Source organism: Gobio gobio (genome assembly GCF_949357685.1).
Source record: "Gobio gobio genome assembly, chromosome: 20".
NCBI classification, from domain to species: Eukaryota; Metazoa; Chordata; class Actinopteri; order Cypriniformes; family Gobionidae; genus Gobio; species Gobio gobio.
In genome coordinates this window covers 50218225-50243372 of record NC_137113.1, presented here as the reverse complement: position 1 = coordinate 50243372, position 25148 = coordinate 50218225, and the positions used below count along the sequence as shown (strand labels likewise).

General features: G+C 42.5%; 2 protein-coding genes across 2 annotated transcripts in view; both read left to right on the top strand.

The window, feature by feature from the left end:
• The window catches only part of foxk2a (forkhead box K2a), a 605865-nt gene that overhangs the window by 194391 nt on the left and 386326 nt on the right, over window positions 1-25148 (top strand). The gene's annotated exons all lie outside the window — the stretch shown is intronic.
• The window catches only part of LOC307143693 (shisa family member 6), a gene marked incomplete at both ends in the record, with an annotated part of 108707 nt that overhangs the window by 14173 nt on the left and 69386 nt on the right, over window positions 1-25148 (top strand). Inside the window, one exon of the mRNA XM_079845441.1 lies at window positions 9117-9218. Coding sequence (XP_079701567.1) covers window positions 9117-9218 — 102 coding nt within the window. The remainder of the gene's footprint in view (window positions 1-9116; window positions 9219-25148) is intronic.

Here is a 25148-nt window from a genome sequence, read left to right as displayed (position 1 = left end):
CGTGTGTGTTTCTGTAGCGTGTGTGTGTGTGTTTCTGTAGCGTGTGTGTGTGTGTTTCTGTAGCGTGTGCGTGTGTTTCTGTAGCGTGTGTGTGTTTCTGTAGCGTGTGTGTGTGTTTCTGTAGCGTGTGCGTGTGTTTCTGAAGTGTGTGTGTGTGTGTTTCTTTAGGCGTGTGCGTGTGTTTCTGTAGCGTGTGTGTGTGTTTCTGTAGCGTTTGTCTGTGTTTCTGTAGTGTGTGTGTGTGTGTTTCTGTAGGCGTGTGCGTGTGTGTTTCTGTAGCGTGTGTGTTTCTGTAGGCGTGTGCGTGTGTTTTTCAGTAGCGTGTGTGTGTGTTTCTTTAGCGTGTGTGTGTGTTTCTGTAGTGTGTGTGTGTGTGTGTGTTTCTGTAGCGTGTGTGTTTCTGTAGCGTGTGTGTGGGTTTCTGTAGGCGTGTGTGCGTGTGTTTCTGTAGTGTGTGTGTGTGTTTCTGTAGGCGTGTGCGTGTGTGTTTCTGTAGTGTGTGTGTGTGTTTCTGTAGGCGTGTGCGTGTGTTTCTGTAGGCGTGTGTGTGTGTTTCTGTAGGCGTGTGCGTGTGTTTCTGTAGTGTGTGTGTGTGTTTCTGTAGGCGTGTGCGTGTGTGTTTCTGTAGTGTGTGTGTGTGTTTCTGTAGGCGTGTGCGTGTGTTTCTGTAGCGTGTGTGTGTGTTTCTGTAGGCGTGTGTGCGTGTGTTTCTGTAGTGTGTGTGTGTGTTTCTGTAGGCGTGTGCGTGTGTTTCTGTAGCGTGTGTGTGTGTTTCTGTAGGCGTGTGCGTGTGTTTCTGGTGGCGTGTGTTTCTGTAGCGTGTGTGTGTGTTTCTGTAGCGTGTGTGTGTGTGTGTTTGATGTTTCTGGCTTATTAAACGGTGATGTAATGAGTTTGATTAAGATGTCTCGTAATGACATATTTATGAACTCTCTGCAATTAAAATCAAAGTTGGACGAATTGGTTTGCAAGGCGTGTTTCTCTTCCAGCACACACGTGTCCGAGTGCAGCGTCACGGATCTCATTTATGTCTAACATGTAGGCGTGTGCGTGTGTTTCTGGTGGCGTGTGCGTGTGTTTCTGTAGCGTGTGTGTGTGTTTCTGTAGCGTGTGTGTGTGTGTGTGTTTCTGTAGCGTGTGTGTTTCTGTAGTGTGTGTGTGTGTTTCTGTAGGCGTGTGCGTGTGTTTCTGTAGCGTGTGTGTGTTTCTGTAGGCGTGTGTGTGTGTGTTTCTGTAGTGTGTGTGTGTGTTTCTGTAGGCGTGTGCGTGTGTGTTTCTGTAGTGTGTGTGTGTGTGTTTTTGTAGGCGTGTGCGTGTGTTTCTGTAGCGTGTGTGTGTGTTTCTGTAGGCGTGTGTGTGTGTATTTCTGTAGTGTGTGTGTGTGTGTTTCTGTAGGCGTGTGCGTGTGTGTTTCTGTAGTGTGTGTGTGTGTTTCTGTAGGCGTGTGTGTATGTGTTTCTGTAGTGTGTGTGTGTGTGTGTTTCTGTAGGCGTGTGCGTGTGTGTTTCTGTAGTGTGTGTGTGTGTTTCTGTAGGCGTGTGCGTGTGTTTCTGTAGCATGTGTGTGTGTTTCTGTAGCGTGTGTGTGTGTGTTTCTGTAGTGTGTGTGTGTGTGTTTCTGTAGGCGTGTGCGTGTGTTTCTGTAGCGTGTGTGTGTGTTTCTGTAGCGTGTGTGTGTGTGTGTTTGATGTTTCTGGCTTATTAAACGATGATGTAATGAGTTTGATTGAGATGTCTCGTAATGACATATTTATGAACTCTCTGCAATTAAAATCAAAGTTGGACGAATCGGTTTGCAAGGCGTGTTTCTCCTCCAGCACACGCGTGTCCGAGTGCAGCGTCACGGATCTCATTTAAACCGCATCTCAGATTCTCGCCTTATAGGTTCAGCACTTTTGGGGATTTCCTTTGGGGGGCAAAATAACAGCCGGTTAAATTCATCCTCATATCAGTACGGGCCTGGCATAATGCATTCTGGGTAATCGGCTCACCTGCGCGAGATGGGCTCTGGGCGGGGGTGTGTGTGTGTGTGTTATTTCGTTCTGAACCCCTGCTCGTGTTGTTATGTGATCCAGACTGTGTCAGCTCGTACTCCTACCTCAGTGCTGAGTGTGTGTGTGTGTGTGTGTGTGTGTGTGTGTCCGACTGCTCCCAGCGATCCGGAGCAAACGCGTCTCTGAGGCTCTCAGTGGGAGAATCTGTAAACAGCTCAACCTTTCCTTCTTCAGCCTCGCACTTCCTGTTGTGCGTGTAGCGGTGAAAAGCACACGCTACTGATTTAAATACAGCTGGATTTATGAGGAGTAGATTAATGAAGATCATGACAGATCTTTATAACATTAACATTTCCTCCTCATTATAAACAACGCATTTATTGAATCAAGCTCCAAAAACAGCTCGTTTTGATATTGTGTGATCTGTGATGTCACACGGGCAAACACATTTGCATATGCCCCGCCTCCAGAGCAATACACTGACAAATCGTTATTCATCATCACACCATAGGCCACACCCACTGGCGTTCAATGGCTTAATGACTGACATTTGCCTCTAATCTGTTGGAACTATTTGAAAAAATTTATCAATTATATTAATTTTGTTTTATGTTTATTTTCATCATGTCTAACTGTCATCATGTCTAACGCTCATCATGTCTAACAGTCATCATGTCTAACGGTCATCCTGTCTAACGCTCATCATGTCTAACGGTCATCATGTCTAACGGTCATCCTGTCTAACGGTCATCATGTCTAACGGTCATCCTGTCTAACGGTCATCATGTCTAACAGTCATCATGTCTAACAGTCATCATGTCTAACGGTCATCCTGTCTAACGCTCATCAAGTCTAACGGTCATCATGTCTAACGGTCATCATGTCTAACAGTCATCATGTCTAACGGTCATCAAGTCTAACGGTCATCATGTCTAACAGTCATCATGTCTAACGGTCATCATGTCTAACGCTCATCATGTCTAACGGTCATCATGTCTAACGGTCATCCTGTCTAACGGTCATCATGTCTAACGGTCATCCTGTCTAACGGTCATCATGTCTAACGGTCATCCTGTCTAACGGTCATCATGTCTAACGGTCATCCTGTCTAACGCTCATCATGTCTAACAGTCATCATGTCTAACGGTCATCATGTCTAACGCTCATCATGTCTAACGGTCATCATGTCTAACGCTCATCATGTCTAACGGTCATCATGTCTAACGGTCATCATGTCTAACGGTCATCATGTCTAACGGTCATCCTGTCTAACGCTCATCATGTCTAACAGTCATCAAGTCTAACGGTCATCATGTCTAACGGTCATCATGTCTAACGCTCATCATGTCTAACGGTCATCATGTCTAACGCTCATCATGTCTAACGGTCATCCTGTCTAATGCTCATCATGTCTAACGCTCATCATGTCTAACAGTCATCATGTCTAACGGTCATCATGTCTAACGCTCATCATGTCTAACGGTCATCCTGTCTAACGCTCATCATGTCTAACAGTCATCATGTCTAACGGTCATCATGTCTAACGCTCATCATGTCTAACGGTCATCATGTCTAACGCTCATCATGTCTAACGGTCATCATGTCTAACGGTCATCATGTCTAACGGTCATCATGTCTAACGGTCATCCTGTCTAACGCTCATCATGTCTAACAGTCATCAAGTCTAACGGTCATCATGTCTAATGCTCATCATGTCTAACGCTCATCATGTCTAACGGTCATCATGTCTAACGCTCATCATGTCTAACGGTCATCCTGTCTAATGCTCATCATGTCTAACGCTCATCATGTCTAACGGTCATCATGTCTAACGCTCATCATGTCTAACAGTCATCATGTCTAACGCTCATCATGTCTAACGGTCATCATGTCTAACGCTCATCATGTCTAACGCTCATCATGTCTAACAGTCATCATGTCTAACGGTCATCATGTCTAACGGTCATCATGTCTAACAGTCATCATGTCTAACGCTCATCATGTCTAACGCTCATCATGTCTAACGGTCATCATGTCTAACGGTCATCATGTCTAACGGTCATCATGTCTAACGGTCATCATGTCTAACGGTCATCATGTCTAACGGTCATCATGTCTAACGCTCATCATGTCTAACGGTCATCATGTCTAACAGTCATCATGTCTAACGCTCATCATGTCTAACGGTCATCATGTCTAACGCTCATCATGTCTAACGGTCATCATGTCTAACGCTCATCATGTCTAACGGTCATCATGTCTAACGGTCATCATGTCTAACGCTCATCATGTCTAACAGTCATCATGTCTAACGCTCATCATGTCTAACGGTCATCATGTCTAACGCTCATCATGTCTAACGGTCATCATGTCTAACGGTCATCATGTCTAACGGTCATCATGTCTAACAGTCATCATGTCTAACGGTCATCATGTCTAACGCTCATCATGTCTAACGGTCATCATGTCTAACGGTCATCATGTCTAACGCTCATCATGTCTAACAGTCATCATATCTAACGCTCATCATGTCTAACAGTCATCATGTCTAACGCTCATCATGTCTAACAGTCATCATGTCTAACGCTCATCATGTCTAACGGTCATCAAGTCTAACGGTCATCATGTCTAACGCTCATCATGTCTAACAGTCATCATGTCTAACGCTCATCATGTCTAACGGTCATCATGTCTAACGGTCATCATGTCTAACGGTCATCATGTCTAACAGTCATCATGTCTAACGCTCATCATGTCTAACGGTCATCATGTCTAACGCTCATCATGTCTAACGGTCATCATGTCTAACGCTCATCATGTCTAACGGTCATCATGTCTAACGCTCATCATGTCTAACGGTCATCATGTCTAACAGTCATCATGTCTAACGCTCATCATGTCTAACGGTCATCATGTCTAACAGTCATCATGTCTAACAGTCATCATGTCTAACGCTCATCATGTCTAACGGTCATCATGTCTAACGCTCATCATGTCTAACGGTCATCATGTCTAACGGTCATCATGTCTAACGCTCATCATGTCTAACGGTCATCATGTCTAACGGTCATCATGTCTAACGCTCATCATGTCTAACGCTCATCATGTCTAACAGTCATCATGTCTAACGGTCATCATGTCTAACGCTCATCATGTCTAACGGTCATCATGTCTAACGGTCATCATGTCTAACGGTCATCATGTCTAACGCTCATCATGTCTAACGCTCATCATGTCTAACGCTCATCATGTCTAACAGTCATCATGTCTAACGCTCATCATGTCTAACGCTCATCATGTCTAACGCTCATCATGTCTAACGCTCATCATGTCTAACGGTCATCATGTCTAACGGTCATCATGTCTAACAGTCATCATGTCTAACGGTCATCATGTCTAACGGTCATCATGTCTAACGGTCATCATGTCTAACAGTCATCATGTCTAACAGTCATCATGTCTAACGGTCATCATGTCTAACGGTCATCATGTCTAACGGTCATCATGTCTAACGGTCATCATGTCTAACAGTCATCATGTCTAACGCTCATCATGTCTAACGGTCATCATATCTAACGGTCATCAAGTCTAACGGTCATCATGTCTAACGCTCATCATGTCTAACAGTCATCATGTCTAACGCTCATCATTTCTAACAGTCATCATGTCTAACAGTCATCATGTCTAACGCTCATCATGTCTAACTGTCATCATGTCTAACGCTCATCATGTCTAACAGTCATCATGTCTAACAGTCATCATGTCTAACGGTCATCATGTCTAACGCTCATCATGTCTAACAGTCATCATGTCTAACGCTCATCATGTCTAACGGTCATCATGTCTAACAGTCATCATGTCTAACGGTCATCATGTCTAACGCTCATCATGTCTAACGGTCATCATGTCTAACGGTCATCATGTCTAACGGTCATCATGTCTAACGCTCATCATGTCTAACGGTCATCATGTCTAACGGTCATCATGTCTAACAGTCATCATGTCTAACGGTCATCATGTCTAACAGTCATCATGTCTAACGCTCATCATGTCTAACAGTCATCATGTCTAACAGTCATCATGTCTAACGCTCATCATGTCTAACGCTCATCATGTCTAACAGTCATCATGTCTAACGCTCATCATGTCTAACGCTCATCATGTCTAACGGTCATCATGTCTAACAGTCATCATGTCTAACGGTCATCATGTCTAACAGTCATCATGTCTAACGCTCATCAAGTCTAACAGTCATCATGTCTAACAGTCATCATGTCTAACGGTCATCATGTCTAACGGTCATCATGTCTAACAGTCATCATGTCTAACGGTCATCATGTCTAACGCTCATCATGTCTAACTGTCATCATGTCTAACGGTCATCATGTCTAACAGTCATCATGTCTAACAATCATCATGTCTAACGCTCATCATGTCTAACGGTCATCATGTCTAACGGTCATCAAGTCTAACGGTCATCATGTCTAACGCTCATCATGTCTAACGGTCATCATGTCTAACAGTCATCATGTCTAACAGTCATCATGTCTAACGGTCATCATGTCTAACGCTCATCATGTCTAACAGTCATCATGTCTAACGCTCATCATGTCTAACGGTCATCATGTCTAACAGTCATCATGTCTAACGCTCATCATGTCTAACGGTCATCATGTCTAACAGTCATCATGTCTAACAGTCATCATGTCTAACGGTCATCATGTCTAACGGTCATCATGTCTAACGGTCATCATGTCTAACGGTCATCATGTCTAACGCTCATCATGTCTAACTGTCATCATGTCTAACGGTCATCATGTCTAACAGTCATCATGTCTAACAATCATCATGTCTAACGCTCATCATGTCTAACGGTCATCATGTCTAACGGTCATCATGTCTAACGCTCATCATGTCTAACGGTCATCATGTCTAACAGTCATCATGTCTAACGGTCATCATGTCTAACGCTCATCATGTCTAACTGTCATCATGTCTAACGGTCATCATGTCTAACAGTCATCATGTCTAACGCTCATCATGTCTAACGGTCATCATGTCTAACGCTCATCATGTCTAACAGTCATCATGTCTAACGGTCATCATGTCTAACGCTCATCATGTCTAACAGTCATCATGTCTAACGCTCATCATGTCTAACAGTCATCATGTCTAACAGTCATCATGTCTAACGCTCATCATGTCTAACTGTCATCATGTCTAACGCTCATCATGTCTAACAGTCATCATGTCTAACAGTCATCATGTCTAACGGTCATCATGTCTAACGCTCATCATGTCTAACGCTCATCATGTCTAACGCTCATCATGTCTAACGGTCATCATGTCTAACAGTCATCATGTCTAACGGTCAACATGTCTAACAGTCATCATGTCTAACAGTCATCATGTCTAACGGTCATCATGTCTAACAGTCATCATGTCTAACGCTCATCATGTCTAACGGTCATCATGTCTAACGCTCATCATGTCTAACAGTCATCATGTCTAACGGTCATCATGTCTAACGCTCATCATGTCTAACAGTCATCATGTCTAACGCTCATCATGTCTAACAGTCATCATGTCTAACAGTCATCATGTCTAACGCTCATCATGTCTAACTGTCATCATGTCTAACGCTCATCATGTCTAACAGTCATCATGTCTAACGGTCATCATGTCTAACGCTCATCATGTCTAACGCTCATCAAGTCTAACGGTCATCATGTCTAACGGTCATCATGTCTAACGCTCATCATGTCTAACGCTCATCATGTCTAACGCTCATCACGTCTAACGGTCATCACGTCTAACGCTCATCATGTCTAACGCTCATCATGTCTAACGCTCATCAAGTCTAACGGTCATCATGTCTAACGGTCATCAAGTCTAACGCTCATCAAGTCTAACGGTCATCATGTCTAACGGTCATCATGTCTAACAGTCATCAAGTCTAACGGTCATCATGTCTAACGGTCATCATGTCTAACAGTCATCATGTCTAACGGTCATCAAGTCTAACGGTCATCATGTCTAACAGTCATCATGTCTAACGGTCATCATGTCTAACAGTCATCATGTCTAACGCTCATCATGTCTAACGCTCATCATGTCTAACGGTCATCATGTCTAACAGTCATCATGTCTAACAGTCATCATGTCTAACAGTCATCATGTCTAACGCTCATCATGTCTAACAGTCATCATGTCTAACAGTCATCATGTCTAACGGTCATCAAGTCTAACAGTCATCATGTCTAACAGTCATCATGTCTAACAGTCATCATGTCTAACAGTCATCATGTCTAACAGTCATCATGTCTAACAGTCATCATGTCTAACGGTCATCATGTCTAACGGTCATCCAGTCTAACGGTCATCATGTCTAACGGTCATCATGTCTAACAGTCATCATATCTAACGCTCATCATGTCTAACAGTCATCATGTCTAACAGTCATCATGTCTAACAGTCATCATGTCTAACAGTCATCCAGTCTAACGGTCATCCAGTCTAACGGTCATCATGTCTAACAGTCATCATGTCTAACAGTCATCATGTCTAACGGTCATCAAGTCTAACAGTCATCATGTCTAACAGTCATCATGTCTAACAGTCATCATGTCTAACAGTCATCATGTCTAACGGTCATCAAGTCTAACAGTCATCATGTCTAACAGTCATCATGTCTAACAGTCATCATGTCTAACAGTCATCATGTCTAACAGTCATCATGTCTAACAGTCATCATGTCTAACAGTCATCATGTCTAACGGTCATCAAGTCTAACGGTCATCATGTCTAACGGTCATCATGTCTAACGGTCATCAAGTCTAACGGTCATCATGTCTAACAGTCATCATGTCTAACAGTCATGTCTGGCTGGACAGAAACACTCAGATCAGCTGCAGTAACTCACAGATGGAGCTCAAGGTTATGGTTATGCTGTTATTTCACTGATAATCAGAACATCAGGAATAAATAAAGCCCTGGGACAGTGTCAGCATGTTGTCAGGACAGGCGTGTGCTGTGTGGACAAGGTGACTTTCCTCTGAGTTATGGAGTTATGTGTGTGTGTGGCGTGTGGAAGGTCTACATGTGATCTGTGTGTCGTTCACAGGGGCACATTACTCCAAGGAGAGCACTCGCAGCAGCGGAGGCCATGACCTGCACAACTTCATCTCCTCTGGCTTCGTGACGCTGGGCCGGAGTCAAGTCAAAGGTACCGTCAGGCTGTTATCACTGCACTGGGAACAGTTTAACATCACACTGAGTCTGAAACTCCTCAATACACCAGAATTAAAGGGTCATGAACGGCTTTCTAAGAGGAATAATGTGCAGTCCTCATCAAAACAACCACTGATCACAGATCAGGCACTAGAGGCACATGTCGGGTCACATCTGTGTGTGTAATTGCGACTGGTTTGCCGAAGAATCGTCGGCTCATGTGAAGTGTGTGTGTATCGGCTCATGTGAAGGGTGTGTGTATCGGCTCATGTGAAGGGTGTGTGTATCGGCTCATGTGAAGGGTGTGTGTATCGGCTCATGTGAAGGGTGTGTGTATCGGCTCATGTGAAGGGTGTGTGTATCGGCTCATGTGAAGGGTGTGTGTATCGGCTCATGTGAAGTGTGTGTGTATCGGCTCATGTGAAGGGTGTGTGTATCGGCTCATGTGAAGGGTGTGTGTATCGGCTCATGTGAAGGGTGTGTGTATCGGCTCATGTGAAGGGTGTGTGTATCGGCTCATGTGAAGTGTGTGTGTATCGGCTCATGTGAAGGGTGTGTGTATCGGCTCATGTGAAGTGTGTGTGTATCGGCCCATGTGAAGGGTGTGTGTATCGGCTCATGTGAAGGGTGTGTGTATCGGCCCGTGTGAAGGGTGTGTGTATCGGCTCATGTGAAGGGTGTGTGTATCGGCCCGTGTGAAGGGTGTGTGTATCGGCTCATGTGAAGGGTGTGTGTATCGGCTCATGTGAAGGGTGTGTGTATCGGCTCATGTGAAGGGTGTGTGTATCGGCTCATGTGAAGTGTGTGTGTATCGGCTCATGTGAAGTGTGTGTGTATCGGCTCATGTGAAGTGTGTGTGTATCGGCTCATGTGACGTGTGTGTGTATCGGCTCATGTGAAGGGTGTGTGTATCGGCTCATGTGAAGGGTGTGTGTATCGGCTCATGTGAAGGGTGTGTGTATCGGCTCATGTGAAGGGTGTGTGTATCGGCTCATGTGAAGGGTGTGTGTATCGGCTCATGTGAAGGGTGTGTGTATCGGCTCATGTGAAGGGTGTGTGTATCGGCTCATGTGAAGGGTGTGTGTATCGGCTCATGTGAAGTGTGTGTGTATCGGCTCATGTGAAGGGTGTGTGTATCGGCTCATGTGAAGGGTGTGTGTATCGGCTCATGTGAAGGGTGTGTGTATCGGCTCATGTGAAGGGTGTGTGTATCGGCTCATGTGAAGTGTGTGTGTATCGGCTCATGTGAAGGGTGTGTGTATCGGCTCATGTGAAGTGTGTGTGTATCGGCCCATGTGAAGGGTGTGTGTATCGGCTCATGTGAAGGGTGTGTGTATCGGCCCGTGTGAAGGGTGTGTGTATCGGCTCATGTGAAGGGTGTGTGTATCGGCCCGTGTGAAGGGTGTGTGTATCGGCTCATGTGAAGGGTGTGTGTATCGGCTCATGTGAAGGGTGTGTGTATCGGCTCATGTGAAGGGTGTGTGTATCGGCTCATGTGAAGTGTGTGTGTATCGGCTCATGTGAAGTGTGTGTGTATCGGCTCATGTGAAGTGTGTGTGTATCGGCTCATGTGACGTGTGTGTGTATCGGCTCATGTGAAGGGTGTGTGTATCGGCTCATGTGAAGGGTGTGTGTATCGGCTCATGTGAAGGGTGTGTGTATCGGCTCATGTGAAGTGTGTGTGTATCGGCTCATGTGAAGTGTGTGTGTATCGGCTCATGTGAAGTGTGTGTGTATCAGCCCGTGTGAAGGGTGTGTGTATCGGCTCATGTGAAGGGTGTGTGTATCGGCTCATGTAAAGGGTGTGTGTATCGGCTCATGTGAAGGGTGTGTGTATCGGCTCATGTGAAGTGTGTGTGTATCGGCCCGTGTGAAGGGTGTGTGTATCGGCTCATGTAAAGGGTGTGTGTATCGGCTCGTGTGAAGGGTGTGTGTATCGGCTCATGTGAAGGGTGTGTGTATCGGCTCATGTGAAGGGTGTGTGTATCGGCTCATGTGAAGGGTGTGTGTATCGGCTCATGTGAAGTGTGTGTGTATCGGCTCATGTGAAGGGTGTGTGTATCGGCTCATGTGAAGTGTGTGTGTATCGGCCCGTGTGAAGGGTGTGTGTATCGGCTCATGTGAAGTGTGTGTGTATCGGCCCGTGTGAAGGGTGTGTGTATCGGCTCATGTAAAGGGTGTGTGTATCGGCTCATGTGAAGGGTGTGTGTATCGGCTCATGTGAAGGGTGTGTGTATCGGCTCATGTGAAGGGTGTGTGTATCGGCTCATGTGAAGGGTGTGTGTATCGGCTCATGTGAAGGGTGTGTGTATCGGCTCATGTGAAGGGTGTGTGTATCGGCTCATGTGAAGTGTGTGTGTATCGGCTCATGTGAAGGGTGTGTGTATCGGCTCATGTGAAGTGTGTGTGTATCGGCTCATGTGAAGTGTGTGTGTATCGGCTCATGTGAAGTGTGTGTGTATCGGCTCATGTGAAGTGTGTGTGTATCGGCTCATGTGAAGGGTGTGTGTATCGGCTCATGTGAAGGGTGTGTGTATCGGCTCATGTGAAGGGTGTGTGTATCGGCTCATGTGAAGTGTGTGTGTATCGGCTCATGGGAAGTGTGTGTGTGTGTATCCTCGTCTCAGCATCTGTAGTCTGACGTGACTCATGCTCGATCTGCAGAACGGGAAGGTTTGCACCAGCTCTGTGTTTTTAACACACACTCTTCATGTAATCGCTGCGCTGGAGCCTTTTCTTCATCCCACACACACACACACACACAGGGTCGCTCCCGCTAAACCTTCCACATGTGTCTCTTCTCCTCTAATATTCCTGCTCTCTCTGCTGACTCAGACCGGTGAACAGTGAGCGCTCGGAAAACCTGCCGACAGAGCTGGGAAATCACACACACACGCTGGAGAAAGCGTCATCACTGCGCTCATGATGAGTGTGAGGTGTGTTCGTATCTGAGCGTCTCTTAAAGAAAACTGACCAAAATAACTACAAGAGGACAATCTCCATTAGGCCTGCCATTTCATTTCCTCCAGTACAATGCATTGACCTAAAATCCATTTATTTCCCCGTCTGTCTGCCTCCTCTGACCTGCTGCAGACGTGTGTGTGTGTGTGTGTGTGTTTTTGGGTTTCGTGTCTTTAGTGCCCTTTTCACAATGGCCTATTCAGCCGTCTCGTCGCGGCTATTTTTGTTAGTCATGAAATATGAGCAGAAAGGGTCTGGACGCTGCTCGGGGCGAATGCTTTCAGACGACAAAAACACCTTTCATTCTGCTCCTCTTGCTTTATCTCATTTACTGGGACCACATGTGCTTTTCTTGGGATCTCTGGCTAATGTTTAATGCATATTGAGGCGTGCCCGTGCATATAGATGGCTCTAAAGATGCACACGCGTGTTGATATGGGATGGGCTGGCGTTCCTCTCCGTCGTGGAATGCTCTCCTGCTTGATAAATTGCTCTATTTTTGCTCTTTCTCTCTGATTGTTGCCATGCTACCGGGCTCATGCTCTGCATCATCCTCGCCGCTTGTGTTCCAGCTTTTAAGATTCACCATGGTGATTAAAAGGGTCGAACTCTCTCTCCAGCTCATAATCTCATCTCTCTGTAGGTCACGCTGAACACGCTACACGTGTGTCAAAGGGTCAGTCATGCGTGTGTTTGTGTCCAAGCCTTGAGTTCTGAGTCAGTCGAGGAAGAGTTGAGTTTCTGAAGTTTGTGCTGTGTGAAGTTCTTCAAGCAGAATATGATCTTCTTTTGCATTAAAGGAAAAGTTGACCACAATCATTATTAGTCAAAACACTAAAGTCTTCCCTATGATGGCTTAGTTTTCCGTGATAATCTTCCTCTCCAGAGCCTCATTCATCAAATGTGTGTACGTGTGATCCAGAACAAGAACGTACGCACAATAAAACCCGTTCGCATGTGAAATCTATCAATCGAAATGATCTCGAATGCGTTCAGATCTCCATTAATATCATTTATAGCCTAGATTAGTCTCAATAATTTACATGTGTGTATCAATATAGGCCTATAAATGCTAAATCATTGACCTTTAATGCCGTGTAGCTATGCTAACAGGGTTTAGATAAACCATGCAGGATATATGTTTTATTTTGAAGGGTATTCTTCTAATTGATTAATTTGTACAGTTATTTTAAGGCTATTTTTAAAGTGTTTGCTGCTGGTTAGGGTTTGTAAATATCAGTCAAAACTGTGTTGAGAAAAAACCCGAAACTGCTGGTTTACTTTTATTTGTGTGCGTTCACAATAAAAACAACATATTGTGCTTTAATGTGTAAAGAATGTCCTTTATCTTGTTGCAGGTTTTTTCATTCATTTCTTGTTAGCCTATCTATTTATTCCTTATATGTGATTGTGTTTTCTCTTTCACAGAAGCGCTGCGGTGCGTAATGTGACGATATGTGAATGATATTTGTGTAAAAATTATAATAATGGGTGACAGAAATGTATCTATTCTAATTGAATTACAGTAGATTTACCTGTCACGATAAATAACCAGTGTTGGGGAAAGTTACTTTGAAAAGTTTTGCATTACAATATTGTGTTACTTTTCATGAAAAGAAATGTGTTACGTTACTTCTGCGTTACATTTCTCACCTGGGCTGGGCTAGTTTAGTTTTTTTATAACATAATTGTATTTTGGGGCGAATGTAAAGACTCTTTCACACCAAAATGAAAATAATAATCCTCAGGCTGAAGGAAACGCAGATGCGTGTACAGTAGAGGGCGAGAACAGAAGAATAGGACAGAAGAACTTCACCAATAAAAACAAAAAAATGTAAATTATTTTATGCTTAAGGATTAACTGAATCATCAAAGGTCAGCAGCAAATACATAGGTCAATAAAGTGAGATTAAATGCATAATTATAAACAAATTTTATTATTGGAGGTTCTGATTTAGCTTTTGACAATTCATCTTTTTACATAACTCAAGTTAATAGTTTGTGAAAACAACGCAACAGGAGTGTGTTGGAGGCTTGATCTGAACGTGTAACGTCTATGATTTTGTATGCCAATAGAATTATTGTGCTACTCATTTGGTTTGAGTTTCTATTGGCTCTTAAAGCCAATGCTTGGAGCCTCTTTCACTTCATTTGGCAGAGAATGCCAAATATTTGGAGCATAGTGGCTAAAAGAAGAAGCACCAGATCGCTTATGAATTGCTGTATAATGTGCCAGAAGATTAGCGCTAGAGGACCTCAAACTACGGTTTGGAACGCATCTTGACAGACTGTCTGAAATAAACAAAGGTGCCAGATTATGCAGTGTTTTATCAACCATTAAAATAACCTTAAAATCAATCCTTTGCTGAAATGGAAACCAATGTAATTTCATTAAAACCGGTGTAATATGCTCTCTCCTTTTTAATTTCATTACACAGCATTACAGTAATCAAGATGAAAAGATAAAAAGCATGAATTAGTTTTTTTAGCATCATTCAGGGATAAAAAAGGACCAATCTTGGCAATATTTCTCAGATGAAAAAAGCAAGTTTTTGTCACTTGATTAATATGAGACTCAACCCCTCGAGATCTGCACAGTTTTGTGGCCCTTCAGTAGTCCTCTGACATTTGGGCTTTTTTTCAGTTACTTATAAACACATTAATGGCAAAAGTGTAATTACACTGTGTTCAGTACAAACCGGATACCATAATATGAGAGCAACATGTATGTACATGCTTGTATTTTTGAGAGAATAACGTTTATGCATGGTTTAAAAAATAACAAAAGTAAGTCACTGAATTAAGGGCACAATAGATATGTGTCCACAAGACTTTTGACTAAAGGGTGTTGTTGCCTAGATCTTTTGCTTCAAACTGATGTGAGAATCATTGAGTCTACTCATTCACATAAAACAATACATTCATTTAAATGTTGTAAGACAGTTTTTCTTTACAAAGCCCATATGCGAAGGGGTGTGAACGATCATGAATAATGCTGGGCGTGGCCACATTAACACTAATGAAGGCGCTCGTGAACGACTGACATCTCTCTCTTTTCAAACAGATTACATAAACAGAGATTATTTGTTTGAATTTTTTTTTAGACATATGTCATGTTTGTGTGACAAGTATTTACTACGTTACAGCTCATTTTCTGAAGAGTATCAGAATGATTTCATTGAGAGAGAGAGAAGCTGAAGATCGCACATCATGTTTGTTTTCTTTATTTAGCAAAAACATTTCGTTTTTATTGTGATTCTCCCCAAATAAATCTAGAAACTTAACAGAATATATTGACGTATAACACTTGCCTGAATGACCAAATGACGGAATATTTTGAGTCTCTTTCGCACTGATAAGAAGAAAAAAAAATGAGGCGAGTTTGCTGGGACTTTTCCGACCTCAGAAGGTTCAAACTCAGGTCACAGTCCAGAATGACACCAGGTTCTTTACTTCTTCTTAAATTGTAGGCCTAAGGTAATCCAGCTTCTTTCCTCTCCTGCTCATGTTTTGGGCCCACAATAAGAATTTCATTTTTTTCTTTGTTCAGTGTCAAAAAAGTTGTGTTCATCCACTTTACAATGCTGGACAGACAGTCAGACAACCTCTCTAATACAACAGTGTCTCTGAACTCAAATATAGAACTGGATATCATCCGTGTAAAAATGATAGTTCATGTCGTATTTGTGAATCATGCATGAGCATGTATAATAAGACTTGTGGAACACCATGCATTATTCCATGTGTCTTTGATATACAGTCACCTACAGTAACTAAAAACGTCCTTTCTGTGATATAGGTTTTGAACCAATTTAAAGCATTTATCCCAGATCGCAGCGTTGTTTTGGGTGTTCAGGAAGTTCCGTCTCAAATACGTCAACAAGCCAAGCAAACCGAAGTACAAGTGCGAACGCACCCAAAGATTCATTCCCAATGTTTCCCGAGATCCTATGAAGATTTCCTGTAAACTATGATTTACATTAAAATGGAGCTTCTTTTTTGCTTGTGTTTGGCAGACGCTGTATAAAGATTCTGTTTTGTTGAAAAGCGTCTCTCTGCAATGCTACACAATCAATGCAGTGCTCATAATTATTCATATCCATATGTATCCCAAAGTCACTGTTGATTCCCACGGCTCGTTCCTGGAGAGGGACGGATATGATTGGTTTTCAAGGCTCTGACCTTTGGTTCTGTTCGGCTTGAATATAGAGTAGTTCCCCGAAGACAGTCCTTTCACATAGACTTGTTAATATGCTAGTCCTCAAGTCATCTTTCAGTAGAGTCTCCGTGAGTTGGGAAAAGAGGAAGAGGTTGCATACTGACCCAATCGCATTGGGAATTCAACAATCATACTGTCGGTTTGCAGCACATTATATATATATATATATCCTGTTATTTCTCACAACTGTATATTATTTGATGAGTAAGTCATAATCTCTTGAGTTGTGTTAGACGAGTCTGTCCAAGGGTTCTGTCGTTCATACGCATAACTCTTTACATGGGATCACTTTTAATCCATTCATTTTGTTTTAGTTCATTTATTATTTTCATAAAATGTTATGAATCAAACAGCTTAACATACTTCACTAGAAAAAAACATTAAAAAAAAGAATTAAAGCTGCAATATGTCAGATTTTTGCAGTAAAATATCCAAAAACCACTTGGCCAGTGTTATATATTTTGTTCAGTCGAGTACTTACAATATCCCAGATGTTTCCAACTATTTGTACCGAGACGTGTGATGCCGTCATATCCGCGTTACCCTCGGTTACGCTTTTACTGTCGTAGAAACCATGGCAACAGATGTGGACGACTGCATAATGTCTCGCGCTGTTGTAGTTTCACTCAAACATTGCAAACCATGGCAAGCAGACTTTGGAACAAACTGAGGAATTAAAAGAGGACCAGTATCGACGTGGTGTTTTCCAGATGGCGAGGCTTCGCAACAAACCTCCGCTTGAGATGCTGATCTTGTGCTTTATTAGACCGGTGAGCTAATGTACATCAAACGAGTCAATGTGATGTCGCTCAACACGATGAGATATGAGAATATCATAATTTACCCCTTTTCCACCAAGGCAGTGCTGGTGCTAGTTGGGAGCCAGAGCCTAGTTTCAAATCGGTTCTTTGTGTTTCCACACCCAAAGCACCAGCTCCGAGCCAGGAAAAGTGGTTCTTATGCTGCGTTCACACCAAACGCGAATAGAGCGCCAAAATTGCTTCTACCGCATCTAATTTGATGCGTGAACATTTTGAATCCATTCGCACATCCACAGTGAATTGGACGCGTGTATAAATCGAGCGTTTGAAGTGAACTAGACGCGCGTTCACGGCGCTCCAGGAGAAATATGTCATAAAACACCTCTGCCTCTTTTCATTTTCATAAAAAATATATATTAAACATTAATAGCCACACACATGTGGTCCAGGCAACTCCTACATTATCTTCACTGCATGTGTATTTAAATATCCTAAAACATAAAGTTATGAAACTTCTCTTTGCCCTCAGTCAAAAAGATTTGGCAGACAACAAATTATAGATTCATGGGAGCAAAGATCGGCCGTTAGATCAGCACAAGATGAGCCACTACAGGCCATCAGAGCAGCGGCAGACGGCAGAAGGACTGGCTGAGGAAAGGCTGCTGTCGCTGGGGTTAATGAGCGCTGAGCACCCGCTGATCCACTGGAGCTCACAACTCCAAAAACACAAGATCATTTTTTTTAAATAGATGCTCTCTTTATAAATAAACCACCGATTTGAGCTTTAAACAACTACATTCTCGCCTGAAAAAGTCTTAAAACTACACTTTGTGACACAACAGTAGTATTTTTAAATTATGCGGGGTTTCTCATCGTCACTTTACCACGTGACAGCAGTTTGTAATCTCCGTCTATACATATTACGCCGAGCAGTATGAATGCGTTGGATTCGCTGTGTTTTGATGCCGATGTAGGATCGTAAAGCCATGTGAATCAATAGTAACGCAACGTTTGCATTGTTGATGGAAGGCTTGTTTGCAGCGGTGCTGTGCAGACCGATCGCAGTATGATAACCAGTCCAGCGAGAGCATATGACTCCTTATGCTTTTGATTCACTCATGCGTTTTTTTGATATCATACGTGGATCGTCTGCGCAGCGTCGATGCATCTCGAACAAGCCTGGTGTGTGTGTGTTTTCCGCAAGCCTGGTGTGTGTGTGTTTCCCGCAAGCCTGGTGTGTGTGTGTTTCCCGCAAGCCTGGTGTGTGTGTGTTTCCCGCTGCCTCGCCAGCATTGCTGAGAAAGATGAGACGAATACAGTGACGTAAGACTGGCTCTGTTGTGGCTCTCAGCATGTGGAAAAGCAAACGGTTCTTAGAAAGCTCCTCAGTTGAACCAACTATCAACTGGGACTAGCACTGGCTCTGAACTAGCACCGGTTCATTCTGGTGGAAAAGGGGACAGTGTGATGTAGATACTGCTAGTCTCATACAGACGAACACACAGAATAACATTATAACTCTAACACACTCAGATAGTGTAGACCGAGTCAAACAGCATTGAGTCTCCTCACAGGTTTGATTGGTCAGATAATCTGACCTGTACGAGCAGTAGCTCAGCACATGAATGAAATGTCCTCATGTCTTCATATCTCGCGTGTGGTATCTGTCTCTTATTAGTACTCGCGCCTGCTTCATACCGCAGCCATATTAAAACATCATCCTGAAACATGATTAGATCCATCGAGTCCTCGCTCATTCCCTGCGTCATCGATCTACGCCTCTGTTATTGTGTCGAAGAGGTTAGCGAGCCCTAGCGGTGACGAAATACATAGTGTAGCTTTAAACATGAAAGTATTATGCAATCGTTTAAAACATTTCTCCTTATACAGAACTGTTTTGAACCCCACTGAAGGTTTATTTCTGACTGTTCTTCTCTGAATCTGGTGCGTCACATTTTGGCCATCCATAAATGTTTAAGTAATCCTCAAACTCAGTCCATTTTCCTTCTGTTTTGAAAAACAATCTTTTGAAATATCCATTCCATTAGAGACAGTCAGTCCGACGGATATTAAAACGCTCTGAAATGCTCTCATTATTCTTGAGCAGAGAACTCAATGGTGTTTCTCCCATGATGTGTTAAATATTGTCGATTTGCATATCAGTTTTGAAATATATTTCGGAGTGGGATTTGAAACCAGCCATTTTAACATTATCAAGGTTTGAGTGAAGACCACAGTTTACACGGACTCTGACTGGTTTAGTCTTGTCTAACTCCACCAGGCCGTCTGTGGTTATTCTGATGAAGGGAATGATTATATCAGAACACACGCTTTGCTTTGATTGACGTGACGGCATAACAACTGGTGGGTGGAAGGATTGGATTTTAAGTGATTTATCCGTGGCTGAAAAGTTATTAACACACACGTCCTTCACGCATATAAGCAACATTAAATGAGCCCGACTGATGCCTGATTGCAGTTTCTGATGTTCTGGAAATGCGGTGCTCTTCAGAGCGAAGCCTGTGCCTCAGTGCCTCCGCTGGGCTCCAGCCTCTGGACTAATGTTTGTCCTCAAACGGAGTAGATTTGTAATGCACAAGCCACAACACCAATGGCTTTTTAATAGCGTTGAGGAATGTGTAATTATGCAAACTGAGGTAAACACATTAACCGGGAAAATAAAAATGAGAGAAACAAGATCCTGTCGATCCTGCTTGGCTTCATAAGCCCCGCCCGATACGGAAGTGACTTAAACTGCAGTTCATGGACTGGCCACTAGAGCGGATCTCCCTCATGTTAAAATGGCCCACTCTACAGCAGAAGAACACATGTCTACAGTCTGGGACTGTGCTTTTGGTCTATACGGCTGATTTTGCCCTTCATGACGACTGTGAGGGGGGGGAATTTATTTATAACTCATGCGTTTAAATTATATTAAGCCTTAAAGTTCTGCATAATCAAGGGCGTGGCCACCAGTGTTAATTTTGACAGCAAATTTTGATTTAGTTTTAGTCATATTTTAGTCGCCTGAATTGTTTTTAGTTTTAGTCTAGTTTTAGTCTCCTAAAATCTAATGAGTTTAGTTCAATTGTAATACATTAACCCCCGGTTTCACAGACAATGCTTAAGCTAATCCTAGACTAAAATGCATGTTTGAGATGTTTTAACTGAAAGAATCTTGCACTGACAAATCTTAAAATATGTCAGTGGCATTGTTTTTTCTCAAGATGCACACCAGTAATGTTTTTTTCTTGGGCATGTTTATAAAAGTAACTTAAATGTCCTAATTGAACTAAGGCCTAATTCTGGCTTAGTCTAAGCCCTGTCTGTGAAACCGGGCCTATGTATTTAAGCTTCACATAACCGACTGTCACTTGAACATTTTGACATCATTTTGCTTTTTACATTAAAAATACACGAAAGAGCTCAATTCACTTTTTTGTTTGTTTTTTAAACATCTCTATAGTTTTTATAACTCTGTATTTCTGTTTTAGTCAGTAGGCCATATCAGGTTAAGCTAAAGCTTTAAATAAGATTTTTTTTATTTTTAATTTCAGTTTACATTTATTTAATTTCAAGTTTTTAATGGTTTTAGTGAACTATTATAACCCTGGTACTTTATTGAATATGTGTCTAATACTGGTCTTTCCTCCTGACTATGAATTAAATGGGAATTAAGTGAACTACAGTTTATTGTATAACTAAACGAATATATAATGCGTGACTTTTAATGATAAACAAGCTGGAAATACACCAGGACTCTTATTTTGAAATGTCTGCTCCTCTATTGCAGTTGCAGGAGCTCATTCAAGTTCAGGAGATCAAATATGCATTATTACAACCGTCTAAAACATATTACTATATAAACATCATAAAGTAAACATTGTCATTATTCATCAGCATTAGTTCATAAACACTGGTCTGGCATAAGTGTGTGTTATTGATTGAGCCGCTCTGGAGCTGGATTGGGTGTGTGTGTGTGTGTGTGTGTGTGTGTGTGTGTTATTGATTGAGCCGCTCTGGAGCTGGATTGGGTGTGTGTGTGTGTGTGTTATTGATTGAGCCGCTCTGAAGCTGGATTGGGTGTGTGTGTGTGTGTGTGTGTGTGTGTGTGTGTGTGTTATTGATTGAGCCGCTCTGGAGCTGGATTGGGTGTGTGTGTGTGTGTGTGTGTTATTGATTGAGCCGCTCTGGAGCTGGATTGGGTGTGTGTGTGTGTGTGTGTGTTATTGATTGAGCCGCTCTGAAGCTGGATTGGGTGTGTGTGTGTGTGTGTGTGTGTGTGTGTTATTGATTGAGCCGCTCTGGAGCTGGATTGGGTGTGTGTGTGTGTGTGTGTGTGTGTTATTGATTGAGCCGCTCTGGAGCTGGATTGGGGGTGTGTGAGCCTGTAGATCGTGTGTTTTCCAGAGGTTAGATCAGTTCAGATCAAATGTGTTCATCTGTGACTCAGGACATCAGTTCTGACCCATCTCTGCCCTAATCCACCCTCACTAACATTCTCCTCTCGTTTTTATTTGTTGACGAAAAGTTTTCCTCATAGTTTTTGTCATCCAACACTAGTTTTTATTTAGTTATCGTCTCGTTTTCGTCAGTGAAAAAAGGTTGTTGACGAAAATTATGATGAAAATTATTCATCAACGAAATTAACACTGGTGGCCACTTGAGTGACATGTGGATTGCCACTGTGGTTGAGCTAGGTGGGCGTGGTTTCAGTAATCAGGCACCTCAGCTCCGCCCACGCCCCGCCTCTTTGCCCATTTTCAGTTATTCGGGAGTGATAACAAGATGGCGACGGCCGACTTTAGGCTTCACAAATGCTCTTCAGAAACCTGCGGATGACGTCACGGACACTGCGTCCATATTTTGGACAGAGAAATTATTTGTCGTGTCCTGCAGAGTTGAGCTCCTGTCTTAATCAAACACGGCTGGAAACACACAGGCTGGAAATCAACTTTGCAGAGCTGGAGTATGTGCGTGAGAGAGGAGAGTCTGTAAGTAGGGATGAACGTCAGTGGCCAGGTGACCCGTCACAATCCTGACCGGCAAATTCATTAATGTGACAACAAACAGGAAAGGCTTCCCACTGTGTCCATAAACAGCAAAGTGTGTAAATGTCAGCGCAGTCGTCCTCCTGCTCCTCCGCTCGCTCCATATTCCCTGAGCTCAGAGGAAGCCGTGTTTCCAGCTCCGAGGAAAGATGACACAAACTCACCATAGCGGTGTAATGGAGGACGGGATTCTGCTTTATTTCTAGGAACTGAAGAGCAAAATTCTGTACCTGACGGCAAAAAACACGATAAGACTTTTATTATCCCATATTTTATCCGTTTATCCTTAAAGGATGAGTTCACTTCAAAATGAAAATGGTCTGATCATTTCCTCTCCTCATCTCATCAGATGTTCATGTGCTTCTTTCTTCAGTTTGAGGATCATTCCAGGATGTTTCTGCTCATAATGGACTTCAATGGGAACCAACGGCTGAAGGTCCAGATCACGTCAGTTTCAGAGGCTCTGACCAATCCCAGACGAGGAATAGAGTCTGATCTAGACAAACCATCGCCACATTTACAACACACACACACACACACATTTATACACTTTAACCTCAGACGCTCGACTTCAGTGTTGCTCGTATGATGTCATCACGTCAGAAAGGTCACATGACGCAGGTGGAAGTGCCGACCCAGTGTTAAAGCGAACATGCAAAGACTAAATCAAACGCCTTTTACACAAATAAAAGGAAAACATCAACTTCGGACGATTTTAAAGATGGAGGAGAACATGAGATGGAGTTCCACCTGCGTCATGTGACCTTTCTGACGTGATGACATCATACGAGCAACACTGAAGTCGAGCGTCTGAGGTGAAAGTGTATGAATGTGTGTGTGTGTGTGTTGTAAATGTGGCGATGGTTTGTCTAGATCAGACTCTATTCCTCGTCTGGGATTGGTCAGAGCCTCTGAAACTGACGTGATCTGGACCTTCAGCCGTTGGTTCCCATTGAAGTCCATTATGAGCAGAAACATCCTGGAATGATCCTCAAAAAACTGAAGAAAGAAACACATGAACATCTGATGAGATGAGGAAATGATCAGGACATTTTCATTTTGAGGTGAACTCATTTTTTAATGTTTGGATTTTTATGTTTATAGACAGTGGTGGCTGGTGATAATAATTTTTTGGGGGGGCTTTTTTTTCGGCGGGGGGTCGAATAAATACAAAGCAGTGCCAAGATGCATGTTGACTAAATACAAGCATTAAAGAGGAAACAGTGTCTTCACTTTGATCTTTTTACACATTCATTTCCCACATATCATTGACTGAGGAAAGGAAAAACTAAAGAAAACAGACTAGCATGTTGACTACTGAACATACATTTTGCTCTCCTTTCTTTCCGGCCAGCAAATGTCTCAATGACTCTCTGATTAGAGTCCGTCATCTCAGTAGTGTCATGACGTTTGCATTGTTCAGATATTTGAGGTCTCTCGTTGTTGTCCACAAAACTTCAGTACCGACACTTTGAAATAAAAGACAGGGAAAGCAATAAAGGGCATTGCTAACACACATCCAGCCAGCCCTAACGTTTCTCATAACAAGCGTGTGTTAGATCTGTAAATCGTGTTGGTCCGGTTCGGGATCCTTTATCCTTTTCTTTCTTCCAACAAACACCTTGTGAAAGAATTTGGTTTAACTGCTGCCATCTCTATGAAAGTGATCATCCTAATAAGGTTTTGGCGTAGTCGGCATGACTGTGTCGCCCGCGCTCTTTCGCTTTAGTGGCCAAGAGCGGAAAGTTGAATGACAGGTGACGAGAACCAATCAGATTGGATAAAATAACATGCATCCAATTCTGATTCGCCATGGACGCAGTGACCTGCATCTGGAGGAGGATCTTTAAGAACCAATTAGAGACCCGCTTCAGGTCACATGCTGCCTCACTCAGATATATACGTCCATTAGTCCGGCGTCCCTCACCCATGAAACATATTGAAGAACATATAAAATAGTTAACCCATCAAAGCCCGTTTTTATTAACTGCTGAGGCTCTTACTAACAGCCGGCACGTCGTATGAGTAAACTATTTTATTTTTATTTCATTTTTATATCATTTTTGTGTATATTCCTTGAATTTTGATGGCGGCGGCGCCCTCTATTGACACTGTTTATAGAGCTTTTATCCTGATTTGGTATTTTTCTTTTCCGAGGGAGGAAAAGTTGTCTCCATTAAAAATCTAGTTTTCTTCATGAGTGTCATGACACGATGTGAGGAGACATAATATCGCTAGACTTTATTTGATAAAACAAAAACAGCAGTATGAGAATGGGGACATTCACGTGAATCCTTTCTCTTTTATATGCTAAAGGTCTCCGAGGGAGGAGAAACGTTTATAATGCAAGAGGACATTTGATCATATACTTTACCAGGGGCGTAGTTTATATAGGTAACCCCCCCCCCCCCAATATTCAAATCCATCGGTTACAACCCCCCCCATATTTCAACATGAAAATCACAGTAGAGCAAATGAGTATGTAGAAAATATGTAGAATTCATTTATTTTGTAACAATAATTTTGTTCCTAATCAAATATGAGTTTATCATAATAAATCAGAGAAAAAAGCAGTAGAGTCAGAGAGGGATGAAAAAAAAATGCACGTACTGAGAATGAGGTATGATAATATTGTGTAATAGCTAAATACACACCGCATATATTTTAGCTAGCTAATCCATTGCAATGTATTTAGCTATAACTATCAAGTATAACAAGTTACCAAAGTAGCCGTCTGTTTGCTAGTTCTTTTTTCAATAGTGTCTGTAATTATCAATGATTTACAGTTGTTCAAGAGCCGATGTGTTTCCCTTTAAAAAATAAATAAAAAACATTAAGATGGAATGTAAAAATCTTAAATAAATGTCGAAATGTTGTCTCTTTCATATGTGTTGAATTTGTAATCAGTTAAAGCATATAGATAGATAGATAGA